The sequence below is a fragment of the Equus asinus genome, chromosome 22 (genome assembly GCF_041296235.1).
Source record: "Equus asinus isolate D_3611 breed Donkey chromosome 22, EquAss-T2T_v2, whole genome shotgun sequence".
Classification (NCBI taxonomy): domain Eukaryota; kingdom Metazoa; phylum Chordata; class Mammalia; order Perissodactyla; family Equidae; genus Equus; species Equus asinus.
The window spans coordinates 31,714,102-31,734,630 of NC_091811.1; the positions used below are offsets into that span (position 1 = coordinate 31,714,102).

General features: G+C 34.3%; 1 protein-coding gene across 9 annotated transcripts in view; it reads right to left on the reverse strand.

Moving 5' to 3' along the window:
- Positions 1–4,395: 4,395 nt before the first annotated feature.
- The window catches only part of SLCO1A2 (solute carrier organic anion transporter family member 1A2), a 117,859-nt gene continuing 101,725 nt past the window's right edge, over positions 4,396–20,529 (reverse strand). For all 9 annotated transcript variants that reach the window (XM_014832388.3, XM_044775212.2, XM_070494220.1 and 6 more), the window contains 4 exons: positions 19,608–19,780; positions 13,060–13,124; positions 12,384–12,501; positions 4,396–5,287 (listed from right to left, as the gene is read on the reverse strand). In XM_014832388.3, coding sequence (XP_014687874.3) covers positions 5,068–5,287; positions 12,384–12,501; positions 13,060–13,124; positions 19,608–19,780 — 576 coding nt within the window. In that variant the 3' untranslated portion in view covers positions 4,396–5,067. The remainder of the gene's footprint in view (positions 5,288–12,383; positions 12,502–13,059; positions 13,125–19,607; positions 19,781–20,529) is intronic.

The window sequence follows — 20,529 nt, forward strand, 5'->3', positions numbered from 1 at the left end:
AATGGTGACAGCAGGCATTATGTTCTCGCTCCCAACATGACTAGGAAAGCTTTTCACGTTTCATATTGCCCATTTAACTATAATTTTTGCAGTAGGTTTTCTAAATTATGATTGTGTCATAAAGCATATTACATGGAATTTTTTGTGATTTTTTTCTCATTCTAAGTAAATATTCACTTTTTAACTTCATTTTGTATTCATAATTTTGCATTTTTTCTTATATAGGCACTTTTCTCAAATTTTATAAGCTTAAAACCCCACAGAGCTTAGCCCTGTCCTTGCTAGCACATGTGTTCAGCACCGTATCACGTAGCCAGACTCCACCTGTCTTCCTGCTCCACCAGCCTTCACGTGTTGTCTTTCATCCTGAGGCTTGTTGCCTCTTGGTTGCAACATGGCTGTGCTCCTTGAGGCCTAATATCCACAGTTCAGGAAGGAAGAAGGAAAAAGGGCAAAAATGTCTTCTCAGAAAGCTTTGTCTTTTAAAAAGTTTCCCAGTTAGCAAGCTTCTGCCAATATCTCATTGATCAGAACTGTAATCGTGACAAAAAATAAGTGTTGACAAGGGTATAGAGAAAAGGGCAGTGTCACACACCATTGGTGGGAATGTAAATAGGTGCAGCCACCATGGAAAACAATATGGAGGTTCCTCAAAAAATTAAAAATAAAACTACCATACGATCCAGCAATTCCACCTCTGGGCATTCATCAGAATAAAATGAAAACACTAATTTGAAGAGATATATGCACCCCTATGTTCACTGCAGCATTATTTACAATAGCTAAGATATGGAAACAACCTAAGTGCCCATTGATAGATAAGTGAATACAGAAGATGTGGTATATATATACACAATGGAATGTTACTCAACATAAAAAAGTATGGCATTTGCTACAACATGGATGAACCTAGAAGGTATTATGCTAAGTGAAATAAGTCAGACAGAGAAAGACAAAAACTGTATGACTTCAGTTATATGTGAAATCCAAAAAACAAAACAAACAAAACAGAACATAAACAGAAAACAAACTAGTGGTTACCAGAGGAGAGAGGGGTGGGGGGGTTGGGTGAGCAAAATTGGTGAAGAGGATTAAAGTACAAACTTCCAGTCCTAAAATAAGCAAATCATGGGGATGTAATGTACAGAATAGGGAATATAGTCAATAATATTGTAATAACATTGTATGATGACAGATGGTAACTAGACTTATCGTGGTGATCATTTCACAATGTATCTAAATATTGAGTCACTATTATGTACACCTGAAACTAATAGGATATTATACGTCAATTATATTTCAATTAAAAAAAACTAATCGCTGTAACTGTGGCTGGCGGTAAAGGAAGCATTCTTACATTTGTTTCTGTTATTCCCTCAGTCAGCACTGGATTTTTTTCTTTTCCTTCATCAATCTGGAGTCATCATTTCCCACCAAGACCTGAATGGGAAGCTTATGCACAAAACCCTGTTTACTTAGTCACTCGCCATATATCCATAGTGGTTGAAATTACATCGTACTGTTATTTGTTGTTCTATAATTGTTTTCTGTGTATGTTTATTCACTCTAATAAAATGACACCACCTTGAATTTTACTTGAATTCTACAGCCTACAACTTAGTTCCACCCCCTTCACGTACACACACTGACACGCATATCTTCCAGAACCAAATATAGAAATGAGAAAACAATTACTTGTTCAATAAACACCCACTGGAGAGTCTCAACAACTTATAATTGGAGGACTCAGTTTCTTCCCTTTCTGTAAAATACATTATCTTATTTAATTTACTATTATTATCGTTTTGGCGAATGTGTTGTTCTTTATGAAATACTATTTTGTTAATCATGTTTTATGTGCAGAGGGAGAAAAAAGTCAGTGCCAAAGGAACTAAAATGAAGGACAAATGTATTGTTCTTTGCTGTTCCTCAGGATGGCCCACTGTTGCTGAAGCAACATTTGTAAACAGTTCTAATAACATATGTATGCCAATTTTATCTTAATTTATCAAGTTTAACATGTATTTTAACTCCGTGCCATAAAATATGAAGAATGATTATTCCCTCTGCTTCCTCTTATATATCTTCTCGCAGTGTTTGTGTTTTCTTAAGTTCTTATTTTTTGTTCCTGTAAAGATTGGTTATAATTAGAATTACCAAAAAAATGTTAAATCACTATTTCTATTTCCATTAACTTAGACTCCCTACAATATTGAATAGAAAATTAGTGACCCTAGACTTCCCACTGCCTGTGTTTTTCCTGTTTCTCTCCTTCACTTCTGCCTGCTATGCCATTATTACCTGTACCCTGTCATGAGGGAGCAGAAGTTCCCAGAATAAGAACTGACCTCCCCAGGCCACATGGGCTCCAACAACAGAGGTCATGGATCACAAAGCACTCCAACGCCTGCTTTCTCTGATCTTCTTTCCTTCACCAAGAAGTGTCAAGAAAGACGCCTATGCTTAAGAGTAAAATATCAACTACCCCAGGAGGCAATAAGAGGACTGGGTCCAAAACTATGTCTCTCTGGCCCTGCTACGCTCCATGGAGGGAACTCAAGTGGGTCAGTTGTGCACAGAGTGACACTCAGCTTTCTCTGATCATCTTAAATCCATCAACAGAATTCAAGCAGGAACTTCAGGTACTCAAGTAAGATTCTGTTTCTCCGGTTTGCCTCCACGACAAGGGGTCCTGAGGGAGCCCAGTCATGACCCCTCCTATTGTTGACACTCACAGTCTCACCAACACCATCTGCCCTGAAATCCATCAGGGCTAATCTCCTTATGTCAGTCACCTAAAATGCCCTAGAATTTCAAGCTATCTTTCATTCTCCTTTTTCTAATCACCATAAGTCTAATTTCCACACACCTCCTATTATTTACTTTTTCTTTCAGACTCAAATTCCTGAAATCTGCCCACTTTCACTTTGTCCTCTAGAACTCACAGTCCATTATCACCTTTTCCCTCTGTATTCTCAAACGCATAAACGAGTGTTCTCTTCACCGCTGCACTCTACCCAAAATCTGGGTTTCTCCTGAGGAGATGCTTCCCCAAAATCTTCTTATGTGGTAGCTGTTGACTTTTTCTCACAACTGTCCGGATATAGAGTAAGACCTCACTCCTTCTTTTAGCTTTCACACCGTTCTCCCTACTTCCTCCTCCTCAAATGAAGCAGCTCCAAATTTCACGTCATCAGACCCTAACACTCAACTGTAGCTCACTACTGCAGTCATACCTACCCTGAGTTACACTCATCATTTCCAACAATGTTAGCTCCTCTCTTGTGTTTCAACACTAGTCCTGTCTTGAGCATGGTTATTTTTAGTGTATCCAGAAATGAAGTCTCAAAATTCATGAGTCCAAAACTTAATTCTTAATCCTTCTCCTCAAACCTGTTCTACCCAGTCTTCCTGACCTCAGTTGCTTTCTTTTCATATGACCCATCCTATCATCAGGAGATCATGTTTGTCGGCAAAAGATCTGTAGACAGTCCTTCAGTTACCTTGCCTATTTTCATCCAGCCACCAACTTGTAGTCATTGAACTTGCAACTCAGAGACTCCAACCTACATTCCAGACTCCTTCTAAGCGCATTCTCGATTACAGCTTATTCCACTATGTACTACCCTGTAGACATTCCCATTGCATTTATGTTACATATAAATAACTGTAGTATATTGACACTCACTTCTCCCATCCTCCCTTCTTGCATTGTCCTCATCGTTAGGGATTTATGTAATTTTTTTTAGGTATTGACTGTCATTCCAGTGGAGAGAATAAAGAGAGAGAATAAGGAGTAGATAAACATGGCTGTTCATCCTACTCTCTTAAACCACAAATTCCATATTATCTGTAAGGCCTCTTGTACCTCTAAAACCCTTTCATTCTTTTATTGCATACATAAGCTACAAAATAACAAATGAGTAGATTTAGTTTTAAATGTGCATCCTGAATTTTATTAACTTCAGTTTCATAATGGAAGCTACTTTTTAAAAGCTTCACCCTTTGAGATGATTTATGGAAAATTAGTGCTTGTCTTCTAACTTGGGACACCACGGAAGGCATAAATATTAAAAACAGCCTCTAAGGACCAATTTTTTTTAATATTATCCTTTCATTCTTTGACTCAGACACTTGTTTTTACTTATTTATTTATTTATTTTCGGTGAGGATGATTGGCCCTGAGCTAACATTTGTGCCAGTCTTCCTCTATTTTATATGTGGAATGCCATCACAATGTGGCTTGATGAGCAGTGTGTAGGTCAATGCCCAGGAGCCTCGGGCTGCCAAAGTAGAGTGCGCAAACCTAACCACCATGCCACCGGGCCGGACACTTGTTTTTAAGAGAGAGCTTAGTCGCCAGGTTTGAATTGCTGAAAAAAAATTCCAACGATCTTTTCTACATGATTTTTAATAACCTAATTAAGTTTGTCAGTACTCTGAACAAAATGAGCAAATATATGACATGAGTAATAAAGCAGGGAAAGAACTGAGAGCAAGTGATGGCATATCAATGAGCAATCTATTTTGAAACAGTCATGTCTGGAATGAATAGGAAGAGTTAAATAACAATTCCTAAATAGAATAGAAGACGTAGGCTTCTTTCACCTGGAAGTGATAAATTTGAATAAAATACTTAAATGTTCACATAAGCAGGATGAGAATTTTGTCTCTAAATAACCCCAATATCAAAGCAGAAATTCAATGGAATTAAATAGATTTTCATAATAGAAAAGTTTTGGAATCATTTGGAAAAGGAGATGTGGGAAATATACCCTTATTTAGCGTGAGTTAAAAGAGAAATGGCTGTTTTCCGGTAAAAATAAAGCTGTCTTTAATATCCTGGTTTGAGAGTTGTTATAATGTCCCTCTGAGGCAGATCTCAAGGGACATTGAGATCATTGATGCCTCAGAAATACCATCAGTGAAACTTTTTTTTATCTTGAGTAAAAAAAACTGTTTGAGGTTCTTAAAGACAAGAAAAAAGTTACCTGTAGTACCTCTATTGATTTTAAAGACAAGTTGTAGTGTGTTCTCCAACTCTGAGAAGCATGAGAAAATAGAGCCTTACAGTTTAGTTTTCCATTCATCATTATTTGAAACTTTGGAATTTTGGTGCCTATCTTTGCACTCATTTTCCTTCCCCGTAACCTTCGCCTCTACAAGCACAGTTCCTGAAGAGGCTTCTTCCCCAGGTAGGCGACGCTTCCTCAAAATAGCCAAGATCAAAAAGGCTGGAATATAGCTTGAGCCTCTTAGCGCTGCTGGCAATCCAAGGTAAATATACCTAGCAAAAAAAAATGTTAAAATATATTAAATCTTACATAGACAGCGTGGTGGGTACAAATTAGTTTTGCATATCTTTAATTATTAATATTTTATTCCCATAAGAACAACAGCTAATTGTTTCACCTGTTGATCTTATATAAGCAACTTTGCTGAACTCACTTATTAATTCTAAAATTCGTTACAATGTTTTCTTGGAATTTTTTCATTCAGAAAACCCAAATTTGTTTCCTTCTTTTCTAATCTTTTGTGACTATTTTTATGTTATTTTTACATTGAAGAGAACCTGGAACTTAAGTTTAATGCTGACAGTGATAGCAGTTTTATTCCAGTATTTAATACAAAGGCTTCCAAATAACCATCTTTAACTATGATATTTATTCTTGTGGGTTTTTAGATGACATTAATCAAGTTAAACAAGTCCTTCTCTTCTCTTCTCTTCTGAGTTTGTTCAAAGCTTTAGTTATACCTGCATAAAATATCACCAAATCATTTTCCTGCATATAGTTAGCAAAATATCCAAGATTTTTCCCCCTTTATTGTGTTAACAGGGTGTATTACATTAATAGATTGTTCTGACATTGCACCAAATTTGCATGCCTAAAATAAATCTTAAGTTTTTATACATTATTGAATTCAATTTGTTAATTTTTATTTAGAATTTTTGCCTGTACATTTATAAGTGAAATCAGCCTATACTTTTTCCCTTGTATTGAACTTGTCTAATGCGAATATCAATATTGTACTAGCTTTGTAAAATGAATTGGGACATTTTCCCTCTTGTTCCATTTCTTGGAATAATTTGTATAATACAGGAATCGTCAGTTCATTAAAGGTTTGTAAAACTCACTTTAAAATCATCCGGACTTCGTGCCTTTGGAAGATGAGAATTTTTGACTGATACATATTTTTAAATGGTTTAAAAAATTCATGTTTTCTATGTATTAAAATTTGGTAATATATATTTGTCCAGAAAACTGTTTAATGTTTCCAAATTGTTATATCTAGAATCCCTAAGTATCTGTACTGTGTTCCCTTTTTCATTCTTAATAGTGTTTACAAGTGCCTCCTTTCTTGACTGGCTTTTCCAGATTACAGTCATGCATCGCTTAACGACGGGGATGCATCCTGAGAACTGCGTCTTTAGGCAATTTCCTTATTGTGCAAACATCATAGAGTGTACTTAAACAAACCTAGATGGCGTGGCCCACTAGACACCCAGGCTTTTTGGCACTAATATTATGGGACCATCATCCTCTAAGTGGTCGATCATTGACTGAAACATTGCTATGCAGTGCTTGACTATATTGTTATTATTATATTTTAATCTTCTCAAAAACACAGCTTTTTATTTTTTGATTACCTTTATAATTTATAGTGTATTTATTAGTTTCTGCTTTTTAGTTTCATCTTCCTACTTCTAAAATTGTCTCTTATTATGAAACATTTCAAGAATACAGGAAAAAAAATTTTAACAAACATGTTTGTACTCCCCATCTAAGTTTTTTAAATGATTAAAATTTGCCATTTTTGTTTCAGACCAATTTAGAAGAAGACACTAATACATCTAAGTCCTATGTGCACCATTATGATCCTATCACCTTCCAACCCATCCCAGATCTAACACTATGTTGAATTTTATGACTTCTATTTGTAGTTTATTTTTGAAATTTTAGAAAGTGTGTATGAATACCTTCATAATATATACAACTATATGTTTTTACATTTTAAATAATTGGTATAATACTATGTTTTATTCTGAAAATTTCTGTATCAGCCCACCATTTTAAGACTGTGTTTATACATGTAGTTCTATTTCACTGATTTTTAAATACTGCACCACATTCCAATGTGTGAACACACCACAACTTACTAATCCAGTTTCTTATTGGACACTTGTGCTGTTCAAATTTTTTCTAATATTAACAATATTGCAACAAACCTCCTTTTACATGTGAGCAAGAGTTTCTCTAAAACATGTCTAAGGGTATTGGAGTATGCAACTTAGCAGATATTGTCCAAAAGTGCTCTTCAATAGTCTTTATTCATTACCAGCAATGAATGAGAGCTCCTCATGCTCCCTATTTGTTTTATATGTAGTCACATTTTCCATTTCTTGCTCTATGGTCTGTGTTTTTGTTTCAACCCAAACCCAAAGCAACAAGGATTATACAGATATTAGGATCCAGTGTTGCCGATGACCTATCTACTGTTGACCTAATTGTCATTCCTGTGTAAGCCACCCGTTTATTTCTGTGGGTAACTAACATTTTTTTCTTTACCTTGAAGGTTTTTCATTTTATTCTGATATATGTATTCGTATTAATTCTAGGAGGCATTTGAAGCACACTTTTGATCTGAAAATTCATGTCTGTCTTAAGTTTGAGGAAATTCTGAGGCATTAATTCTTTAATTTATCTCTGTCATTTCCTCCATTCTCTTTTCTAGAAATTTTGAGTTATATGTTTTGTTACTTGGTCTTCAGTATTACTTAGGTAGTTCATTTCTTTTCTTTTCTTTTTTTTTTTTTTTTGCTGTGGAAAATTAGCCCTGATCCACTGCCTGTCTTCCTCTTTTTGTATGTGAGATGCTGCCACAGTACGGACACTGACAGAAAAGTGGTGTAGGTCTGAAACCAGGCTGCTGAGGCTAAGCATGCAGAACTTAACGACTAGGCAACCAGGGCTGACCCAGTTCATTTCTGTTTAATCAGTTCAGATCATTGATTTACATTCTAGATAAATTGTTCTGTACTTTCTTCCAGTTCACCAACTCTCTTTTGAACTATGTTGACTTGAAATTTATTACATATTTAGGATCCTTTTATTATCTCAATGCTATACATTTAATCTCTAATATTTCCAAGAGTTCTTTTTGATATTCTTATTTCTGAATTTTTTTCATAATTTCTTGTGCATTTTTAATAGATATCATGTCATCCATTTACTGTTTTTAATCCTATTGAGCTAATTAAGCATACTTATTGTAAAGTCTTGTTAGACTCTTACATTAAATTAAGTTTAATTTGAAATGAAGTCATAGCTCAATTGGTAATTTATGTGCTTATCTTTTTTTACCATTGGATTTGTTCATGTGCTGTTAAGTTTTAGTTTGCAGAGTGTCTTGTTTTTGTTGTTAGTTGTTTTGGTTTTCTTCTCTTGCTCTGTATATTTGTTCCTCTAGATCTAATAATTTTGCCTCACTTTTCCCTGTTCCCCCAGGCCCTTTGGCCAGATCTAGTTCTTATCTTATAAGGGTGATTTTTCATAGTGACACTGGGAATAGTCACAGAGGGGGCAGATCACTTGGTCTAGTTCTTGGATATGTCTGTGTCTTATTCCCTCCTTACTAACACAGCAGTGATGTGCAAAACATTTTTTAAATCTCTTTTACAATGAGATTTGTATTAGTTTCCTACAATCCACCACAAATTTGAAGGCTTAACACAAAAGAAATACATTCTCTCACAGTCCTGGAGCCTAGAAATCTGACATCAAGGTGTTGGCAGGGCCACTCTTCCTCTGAAGGCTCCAGGAAAGAATCCCTCCTCAATTCTTCCTAGCTGCTGGTAATTTTCAGCAATCCTTAGCATTCCTTGGTTTGAAGATGCATCACTGTGATCTCTCTTTCTATCACCACATGGCTTTCTCCCTGCATGTCTGTGTCTTCTAGGTCTCCTTGCCTCTTCTTATAAGGACACCAATGATTGGATTTGGGGCCCATTCTAATCCAGTATGACCTCATTTTAGCTTAATTTAACCAATTCCATTTGCAAAGATCCTATTCCAAAATAAAGAACTATTCTGAGGTTATAGGTGGACATGAAATTTTGAGAGACACTACTCAACCCAGTCTAAGGGTGTTCTACTCCACATTAAGACTAAAGCATTGAATCTGAACCTATGAGTACTGTATTTTCCCTTTGGAAGCTGATATCCCAGAAACCACTGCCCGTTTCTAGGCTTAAAGCCTTTGCATTCAGCCTTTGAATTCAGCTTTGTTTCTCCATTGGTTTTGTTCAATTCCTAGTTCAGGAAAACTGGATGTCCAGGATGATGTTCATATTGTCTTTGAAACTAGAAATGGCCCTTTGGAATTTTAAAAATGGACCATATCTATTGTTCCTGTTTGAGATAGAAAATCAATCAATATGTAACTTATTGAATCATTCATCAGATTGTTCTACTTTATTTGAAGTCACTATGTTGTTCTTTTTCTAAATTCTCAGTTTGTAAATTTTCAGTCTTTTAAAAAAACATGTATACATTTAAAGTTCTAAATATTCCTTTGAGTACTGGTTTGGCTTCGTCTCATAAGTTTTCCTACTCAGTGCTTTCATTAACACCAGGTTCTAGTTACTTAATTCTTTTTATTATAATTTATTCTTTGATCCATGGGTAATTCCAAACATGTGTGGCTGGGGCAATATTTTATCATAGATTCCTAATTCCATTGCATTGTGGACATGAAATAGGTTAAATGGTATTAACACTTTGCATTTTTTAAAGCTTTCTTTGTGGCACACGGCCTGGCCAATTGTTATAAATGTTTATTATAGGCTGGAGAAGAATATATATTCTGTTGGTTGTGTTAAAAAAAAATTGCTATACATCTATTAGATAACTCTTTTACAATTTGGTGGTTCAAATTTTCTGTATCCTCACTAATTCTTTTGTCTGTATTTTATATTTGTTAGGGAAGTGTGCTGAAATTTTCCACTCTGTAGACTTCTCATAATTTTGTGAATTTTTGTTATATATATTTTAGGTTATGTTGATAAATTTATATGGGTTCATGATTGTTATATATTCTTGGCAAAGTGTTTCTTTTATTAATAAGTAATATCCTTCTTTAACTCTTAATCCTTTTCTCTTTAAATTCTAGCCTGTCTTACAATCATTAATATAACCACAGAAGCTTGATTTAATACCTGCCTGGTATATCTTTTCTGACCTTTATCTTCGACCTTTCTTTGCATTATATTTTTTAGTCTGTCTCTTGTAAACAACACGTAGCTGAAATTTTGAAAGCTCCAATATGAAAGTCACTGTCTTTTAAGAGGTAAGTTTAATTGGTTTACATTTATTGTGAAACTTGATATATTTAGGCTTATTTTTTCAACTTATTTTGTGTGCTGTTATTTTCCTATTTCTTACTTCCACTGAATTTTCCATAATTCTTTTCTCCCTTTCTATTAGATTGGAATAAATGTAAGTAACCATCCTTACATTTTTGGCAAAATTTAAAGTTAATCAGTATTTTCATTCTCAAGAACGGTAAAAGGGTCCTAGATTTTACCTGGATTTTAAGCTAACAGATTAGTCTGTCATAGTTGAATGGATGCTGATAGAAGATACAAGACTCCTGGGTCAGAGATAAATGAGTTTTTTTACTCACAGTACAGCAATCAGCACAAGCTTCATGTTCAGGTTGGTTTTCCTTAACCCTCAAGTCCCAAAGGGGTGACACAGAGGAAGACCCAGGTAGCTGTTGTGCACACAGTGTGTTTAGGTCACAGCTAAGAAATCTTGAGTTTAGGAAATCTCAGTCTTTTAAATGGATTGCAAGCAAGTTTGCCAACCTTTACCCCAGAGGGATATCATCCTGGACAGCAAACTCTGCACCAGAGGGAAACATCATCTAGATCTTCCAAGGTCATTTACTATTCAAACAGTCCTTTGAAAAGATAGTCCAGAAAAGAGGGTTCTGCTAACAAGATATGTAGAAGTTCAAGGAACCCATGGAGAATTGTCTACCAACAATATCAACCTCTTGTTTCTACACTATATTAGCTTCTAGTGAATTTTCTCATGAGTACACTTCATCAACCACTCTAATTAATCTTACTGACAGAGGATGGTACCAAATATAATTATTTTGCCTGGACTAGTATTTAATTAAGGCTATTATCAGCAGGAATTCAAGCAGCAGGATGAGGCCAACCTACACTAGTGGTCCTCAGGATTGTTCAACTGTGATGCAAATCCACTGCACATACATATGTTCCTGGTCCTACCTTCACATTGCCCCTGTGAAACTTTAGGGGAAAGAGGAGCTGATGAAAACATAACTCTTATGTTGTCTGCTCTCTTCAAAGTTCTGGATATATATCTTTTTAATAATCAAGATAAGACTTTAGAATGTTTTAAACAATGCTAAATTGGGTTTGTTTTTGTTTTTGTTTTTTTGGTGAAGAAGATTGGCCCAAGCTAACATCCATTGCCAATCTTCCGTTTTTGCTTGAGGGAGATTGTCCTTGAGCTAACATCTGTGCCAATCTTCCTCTAGTTTTTATGAAGGACACCACCACAGCATGGCTTGATGAGTGGTGTGTAGGTCCACGCCCAGGATCCAAACCCATGAACCCTAGGCCAACAAAGTGGAGCATGCAAACATAACCACTATGCCACCGGGCCAGCCCCTGCAATATTAAATTGTTCTTTGGTAAATGAAAGAGTTTTCTTATTGCCCCATGACAAGTTAATACAAATTTAAACAAAATTCAGGTCTCCCAATGAAAAAGAACATGAAGATAGAAAGAGAAAAATGGACAAGTTTTGTTCAAAAACAGGTTATGATTACCAAATGAGTTTTGTTCAAAGTCAGATCTATATTAAGAAAAAGTAAGCCTTTAAGAGACATGAAGAATATTGTGTCAGTGACATTTAATGTGGGAGAACAAATATAATTTTGAAGATCGGAGGTGGATGGTGAAAGGAAGTAAGAATTCAGTCTAGTAAGATGCTGAGATGATGCAGGAAAAAAGGGAGATACTTTAGAGAGTAATGCAATTTAGATATGTAGCTTATGTATAGCTATTACTTTCAATGTACTGATGGCAATCAATTTAACAACATTTTGCAAAGCTAGGTTAAGGAAGTCTCCATGCTTATATTTATTAAGTAGTTTGAAAATATTGAGGAAATAAAATTCTAGTATATAAATAGTGAATGGAGATACAGTATTAGTATCTCTTTCGGAAACAAAGCCAAAAGTAATCTAGTCACTTGACAAAGAAATTGTTAGACAGAAATGGTGCCATTTTTTTGCACAGACTACGCTTAGAAAGCAATTTTTTAAAACATTATTATCTTTACCTGAAGTTGGTGGAATCATATATCCTGCATGCCCCTGACTCACCACATTTCAAAGTTCCCCAATGTAAACATGTGGAGTCCACTAAAGCTCCAAAATATATAGGTGCAGGAATCCCAGCTACAATGAAAAGGAAAGGAAAAAATCCATCAACAAGGTAAGAATTAAGAACATGGTTTTGTTTGGAAACATTTCAATTTTCTCTGTTAGTAGAACAAATAAAGTTTCACAAAATATAAATCTAATGCTTTAAATTTTATTTTTAGAAACCAGAAGTTAGTTTTACTGTAAAGTTTCTAGATTATAGAGGCTAACTAATCTGATGGATAAATGCAACCCAAAAATTATTGCTAGGAAAAAACATTGAACTAATGATTATATTTTTTCGGCAATGTTTTGGGCCAATCACATGTACATTTTATTTTAACAAAGCATTTCCCGTTCATTTCCTTTTCAAATCTTATAATAGACGAAAAGTGGAATTAAGGTGAGATGGGTCTTTTTCAAGTAAAAGAGGGAAGTTCTCCATCTCTTCTTGTACTTCATTCTCAAACTAATTGCAAAGTGCTGTTTACAAGCAGAAGGAATATTTGCTAGACTGTCACTCTGAAAGAGTGGTTTCATTTACTTAGAATTTGATAATAGTCTGATACGATGTTGGGAAAAATAACTTTTTACCAAATACTCTTGTGCAAAATGTATGTAATCCTACACCAAGAGACTTCTCTTCAGGCTTGATACACCTAAAAAACAAATTCATAAATAAAGTAAAAATACAGATTTTGAAACTACCATAGTTTCTTAAAAGGACTGTTTATGTGCTAGTAACACACTGAGCATTAGAAAATTTTCTTGCATCCTCAAGTCTTGGTTATTCACAGCCTAATTATCCCGTTTGTAGCCTTCATAGGAGCCCTACTTCTGGTCGTTGGTATTTTATACATCACTTTTTCTCATTCATTTCTATCAGAAAGTTATCAAAGAAGAAAATACTTCACATCAATAAACTTCTACCCTAGTATCCCCTTATTGAAATAGTAATTCTTGGTTATAATAGTCAAACATTTAGCTTAAAACTAGAACAATGAAACTCTAGCTGTATTTAAATTATTTATATTAACAAAATACAGAAAAGCTAAGAATTTACTAAGGAAATGTAAGGAGGAAAGAGACCAAAGATAAAATTTTTCAAAGGAAAGTGACAAAAATACCTCAAAGCAAACATATTTTAAGTGACTTGGTATTATTTCAAGAGTCAGACAGATTCCTCCATTCTCTGCAAAAATTCCCCCACTTTTTCACTGTTGTCCAACATTCCTATAAGTATAAATGAAGACCACACTTCCCCAATGGCCTTTTTTGTGTCTCAGTCACTTCAGTATCAGCATGGCTACCTCCTCAAAGAATTCACTTTGAGAGTTCCTCTGTATTCCCCCTCCTTCCCCGATTAACTCAAAGCTGAGAAAACAAAAGCAGCTTACTTCACAAAAGGATACAATACATTTTTAGCAAAAATATCACCTTCTTGGCACAAGTATTTAGTGGATTCAAATACCTCTACAACTTCATAGACTGAGACACAGTCGATCTGGACCTTATCTATCTGGCACATAGACAGCATTAACAATTTTACTCAGAAGGAAGTAAGCAAAGCCAGGAGACCTAGCATAACTCTCTTGGTCCCCTAGTTTCCACTTAATACAGAAAATAGAGCATTGAAATTTTACTGAGGAATTTTTCTTTCTTTTCTATCTCTAATATATCACTTTATGATCTCACAGAGGCATGAAATCCTAATAGCTAAGAAATTGTAAACAGTTTAAACTGTTACCCAAACTCAATCACTAATTGGCATTGATAATAACATGAATTTCTAGAATCCAGGAATTGGAAAGAAAAATTAGAATGCAAATTATGGGAAAATTCATATAGTTCTTTAAAATTCAAATAGTTCAAATAGAGGGAAATTCAAATAGTTCTTTAAAAGTAGCAAAGTAACAGAGATGTTGTGTCCCTCTACCATCATGGTAGGAGATCCATGGAGATTTCACAAAAATAGAGAAAAGCATAAGAATATCCATAAAAACCTGGTCTTAAACTCTACAATATGATCTTGGCAAGAGATGGAGGAAGAGAGTAAAGACGTGCAGAGAGCTGAGAGCATAATTAAGTACTTGTCTTATTAGGGAATGGATATTATTACTGGAAAGTTTTGAAATTGGTTAGCAAAACATAAATGTACATAAGAATTTCAATAATCAGGTTAACCACTTGAAAAAGAAAATTTTCAAAATAGCATAAGAAAATCCAATATATACAATGAAAAATAAAAATATAAAAAGGAAGCAAAAATAAAGTTAAATAAATAAAACATATGAAATTAAATGGCAAAAAGAGGCTTGTCATGATAATTACAATAAATATAAATGGGTTAAATGCATCAATCTCAGATTATAAAATCAGACCTAGCAAATTATCTATGAAGTGAAATGAAAGACTGAAGATTGAAAATAAAGGGAAGGAAAAAGATATAACAATGAATGAAAAGAAAGCTAGAATTACAATTGTAGTGAGAAAGAAAATAGAATTCTCTGAAAGAAATGACTAAGAGATAAAGAAGAAAACTAAGTGCTGCTAAAAATAGAAGTATAATGATCCAAGGCACATTTGCATTCTACAATATAGCCTCCAAATACATAAATTAAAAAACTGACAACATTACATGGAGCAATACATCAGTAATTTCTAGAGATTTTAACACCCATCTCTGAAAAACTGAAGGATTTAGCAGACAAAAAGATCAGTATAAATTTATATAAAATTTAGATACTGATTTACTTCAGTCCAAGAGATATGGGAACTACATATCCAAACCGCAGAAGTTAAACATTCTTTTCAGAAACACACAGAACACTCAAAAATTGACCATGCACTAGGCCCATGAGAAAGCCTCGATATTTCTCCCAAAACCCCATATCTTTTAGATTATGTTCTCTGAACATAAAAATGAAATAACAATAGGGACCATCCTGGTGGCACAGTGGTTAAGTTCACGCGCTCTGCTTTGGTGGCCTGGGGTTCACCAGTTCGAGTCCCGGGTGTGGACCTGTGAGCCGCTTGTTGAGCCATGCTGTGGTGGGCGTCCCACATTAAATAGAAGATTGGCACAGATGTTGGCTCAAGGCCAGTCTTCCTCAGCAAAAAGAGGAGGATTGCTGGCAGATGCTAGCTCAGGGCTAATCTTCCTCAAAAAAAATGAAATAATAATAATAAAAGGATATTTATAGAAAGATCTCATAGATATGAAAATTATATAACGCACTACTAAATAAATTTTGCTTTGGTAGGCAAATGTTAAAAGAAATTGCATAATAGTTAGAAATAAACTTCACGGAAAATACTAGTTGAGGGCTAGCTAAAGCAATACTTGGAAGTAAATGTATGGTTTGATATGCATTAATCAAAATGAACAGATGATCTAAGTTTTAAGCTCAAATAGTTGGATAAAGAACAACAGAGCAAGTCCAAAAGCAAAAAAATTTTAAAAAGAGGAGAAATACATTAAATAAAGACAAATGAAACCAAAAACTGAGTTTTTGAAAAAGAAAAAGAAAGCAGACAAGCCTTTGGCAACAATGATCAAGAAAAAATAAAGAAGGTGTAAATAAACAAAACAGAAAAAAATGGAAAATCTTTCAGATACATCAAAGAATATCAGAATGATAAAGGAATATTATAAATACTTGTAAACCAGCAAGCACAAAACAGGTGAAGACAGAAATAGAAAACGTGCATAGACACTAATACTAAATAAGTGGAAATAAAATATCACTGTCCAAATAAGTACAAAGTACGAAGAGTTTTACAGGTGAATTTATAAAAGTTTCAACAGATATTTAATGCAAGTAATTCTAGAAATTAAAAAATAGAAAATTTACCAATTCATTTTGTGGGCCTAGAATGATTCCAAAACAGAAAAGAATAGAAAATAATAGGTCTATTTTACATATCAATATAGAAGTAACAATTTTCAATAAAGTATTATTTAAACAAATCAAATCATATCCAAAAATATATTGTGATTAAGTAAGGTTTTTCTCAGATATGCAAACAGTTCAACATAAAAAATCTATCACTTTATTTCACTACACTAAAGTACTGAGTAGAAAAATTATGTATTTATGTTTTCATAGCTGCATAAAAATATATTTAATAATGTTTAATATCTATTTTATTATTAAAAACTCAGAAACTAGATGAAAACTATATATTAAACAACTACAGCAAGCATCATACTTAATGAAAAAATGTTACATGGTTTCCACTAAGATTAAAAAAGAAAAAAAAACTCACTATGACCGCTCAAGTTTAATACAGTTTTGGAGGTCCAAGTTGGTGTTATAAAAAATTTTAAAAGCCTAAGATTTGGAAGTGAAGAGATAAAACTCTCCATATATGCATGTATTTCTACAGAGAAAACCTAATAAAATCAGCAAATTGTTAAAACAAATAAGAAAAGTTGCTGGATTAAAAAGTAAACTTTAAAAAGTCAACAGCATTCCTCTAACCAACAATAACCAACTAGAAAATACAAGAGAGAATAGTACCACTTACAATCATAAATATGCATATCTATGGATGGATGGATGGATCTGGATACTTATATATTTGTAATTGTAAATGGTGCCACTTTGTATGTATGCATATGTGTGTGTGTATATAGTATTTATAAAAAATTTACATAAATGGAAAGGTATCCCATGTTTACAAATATTTGATGTCAGATTTTCTCCAATTAATCTATAGAATCTACATAAACTCAACCAAAATTCATATGTGAGTGTAAAGATTCACGCATCAAGAGCTAAATCAATTTTGGAAGAAAAGAATAAAGGAGGAGTAGAGGTGACAGTGGTGGGTGGATGAGGAAGAATTACCATGTGACATATTAACACATGCAATGTCAAAGTAATAAAATCATTATGGCACCAGTATAAGAACAGACAAATAAAACTGTGGAACAGAATAAGATTGAAAATATTATATTTCAACATAATTAAACGCATGTTATATTAAAAGCCTGAGATGTGATAAAGGTGGCAGCATAAATCAAAGAAAGGACCTCTTATTTATGCTACAATGTTGGGAAAACTATTATATGAAGAAAAATAACACTGAACGTCCATCTCTCTCGCACCACATGTAAAGATAGACTTGCAATGGTTTAAAGACCTATATGTAAAAGGTAAAGCTGTAAAGCTAGTAGGATAAAATTTAGGGGAATAATTTTATAAGTCAGAAATGCAGAAACACTTTTTAAATGTCACCCCTCAAGACATGAACCCTAAGGCGAGAACATTATGTTTCAGTGCAACAAAATTTAGGATTTAATTTCATACAAGATACTGTGGAAAAATTAAAAGAAAACTGAGAGCCTGGGAGAAGATAATTGCATCATGTTAACAATATTACATTAATGTCTATAATTTAGACAGTAGTTATCAGTCACCAAGAAAAACATAGGAAATATAATGGAAAATGGGCAAAGAAAATGAATAACCATTGTGAAGCAGAAGCCCAGAGAGCTAGAAAAAATGTTTTCAGAGATGCTTAGACTCACTGAACCAGGAAATCACATATGAAAACATCATTGAGGGGCCGGTCCTGTGGCGTAGTGGTTAAGTTTGGCATGCTCCACTTCGGTGGCCCAGGTTCACAGGTTTGGATCCCAGGCATGGACCTACACCTCTCATCAGCCATTCTGTGGTGGCAACCCATGTATAAATAAAATGGAGGAAGATTGGCACAGATGTTAGCTCAGGGCTAATCTTCCTCAGGGAAAAAAAACAATTGAGCTAACATTTTACACCCATTGGAATAGTCAAAGTCAGAAAGTTAGATAATTCCAAGTGTTAGTGAGACTATAAGGAGGTAGGAATTCCCATGCAGTGATGGTATAACTCAAAAATACTAGCAGTACTTGGTGGATTTATGTATGCATGTGCCTCATGAACCAAAACAAGACTTATAGCAGAACATCATCTGTGTGAATATAAAAACACATACACACACAGAAAACTCTTAATATTTTACAAAGGAAAACACATGTATGAGAACATATATATATCACATTAATGTGAGTGCCCATGGTGATAGGAAGTGGGAAATGGAATGAAAAAAAGTAAAAATGAAGTAAAACAAGAGAGAAACCTTACCCCAACATATGATGGTATTGTACTATGAACCAAGAATTATGATTAACTTAACTCTGCTTCTGAGTTCCAATAAAAGTCAAAGAAAAGAAAAAAATGCAAACTGTGTTTATTAGACATATAAGATTTTTTACCGGGCATGAAGAATGCTGTAATTGAAAGACACATGTGTGATATACCTAACTTTGAATTCTAGTTCTGAAGTTTCCTAGCTTTAGAAAGCCCTTCATCATTTATGTCTCACAAATTTGTGTAAGAGAGTCGAGCCTTTATTCTTATGCCCATTTTTTAAATGTATTTCATAATTTCCATATTTTGTGTGTGTGTGTGTGTGTGAGGAATACTGGCCTTGAGCTAACATCTGTGCCAATCTTCTTCTCTTTTATGTGGGATGCCTCCAGAGCACGGTTTTTTGAGCAGTGTTGGGTCCGTGCCCGGCATCTGAAACTGGGAACCCCAAGCTGCCGAAGCAGAACATGCAAACTTATCCACTAAGCCACCCAGCCGGCCCCATATTATGGCCATGTTTTATTAAAGAAAAACGGAACTCAGAAAGACCAAATGACCTGCCTGATGCCCTGTAGAGAATAATTGGTGCAACTGGGGCTTCTGACAGGTTTACATTCTGCTGTTGGCTAGGTCGGACCATAGGAAATGACTGCTGGGCAGTCACTCTACCTATCAGAATGACTATTTCGCATGGTTTACCCCAAAATATAAACGTGTCTCTTCTTGTGTTAAACAATGAGCGGTTCACTAATTTAACTCTAAGAAATAAGGAAGGACAGATGCAGAGGGAAATGCCAACAGATGAACATTGATATTGCTAACTTTAAAATTTTGTAAAACTCAACAATGCCTAAAGTGAAACTCTTAAATAATATATTAGAGCATGAATTCTTAGATACTATGGACTCCAAGTGGCTTTCTTAGAAAAAGCTCCCTTAATAAATGACCAGAAAAGAATCTAATAGAGAATCTAACAGACAAATCTACAGAAAATAATTCTCATACCTCAGGAAAACCATATATCCAGGTATGGCGGATAAAGAATAAATGAAACTACTGGTCATGGATAGGATTAAAAAGTATTGGAGCATCAGGGAACAGTCATGTCCTTTGTCACACAGCCCAAGAACTGCAGATGAATTTCCTGATGTCCCAATGCAGCTACAATTTTGGAACACCTGCCAAAAAATATATATATTACCCTATTTAAGGAAGGCAAATTTTAACACAGATCTCAAATATTTTCTACATAGCCAATTAGATTAAGATGGAGACTGTTTATTCACTTTGTTCTCACCTCCTTTAGGCTGTCTCCCAGGATTATAGCACAAAATAAAACTCAGAAGAGTGGCTTCAGAAAAATGGCATTTCTTTTTAACTGTATGGCATAAATTTGCAATAGCTCAGCCAGCCTACAGTTATGCTTTCTTAAAACATACGCTGATTTGCCACAACACGAGTATGACAAACAAAATTTGTTTCAGAATGCTCAGTTGAAATATTTAGATATTTACAAATAAAGCTTTGTTTAAAAAAATATAGTTTATTTCAAGAATAGAGCAAAGCTAACCCTTTTTGAATTCTTATTTGTTCCAGGTTTTAAGAAGAATCAAAATTTATATTTTACTTTGATCACCAATCGACGTTATGTGTTGTGACTTTTTTAGGCAAGAAAACATGCATAATTCCATCTTCTTAAAAAGTTGTCAGAAAGTGAAAAGCACGAAAGCATGTACATACCAATACACAGGAAAAAAAGGAAAAAAAACCCAGCAATGCAATTAGCTGAATAATTGAGACCCAAACTGCGAACTTTATCTCAGTGATAAAAATATTTCAGTCCAGAGTATTTGTAAAACAAATTATCAAAGTAATAATGTCAACTGTTATGAAATTAAAGATCAGTGCTCAGACACTGTGAAGGTTT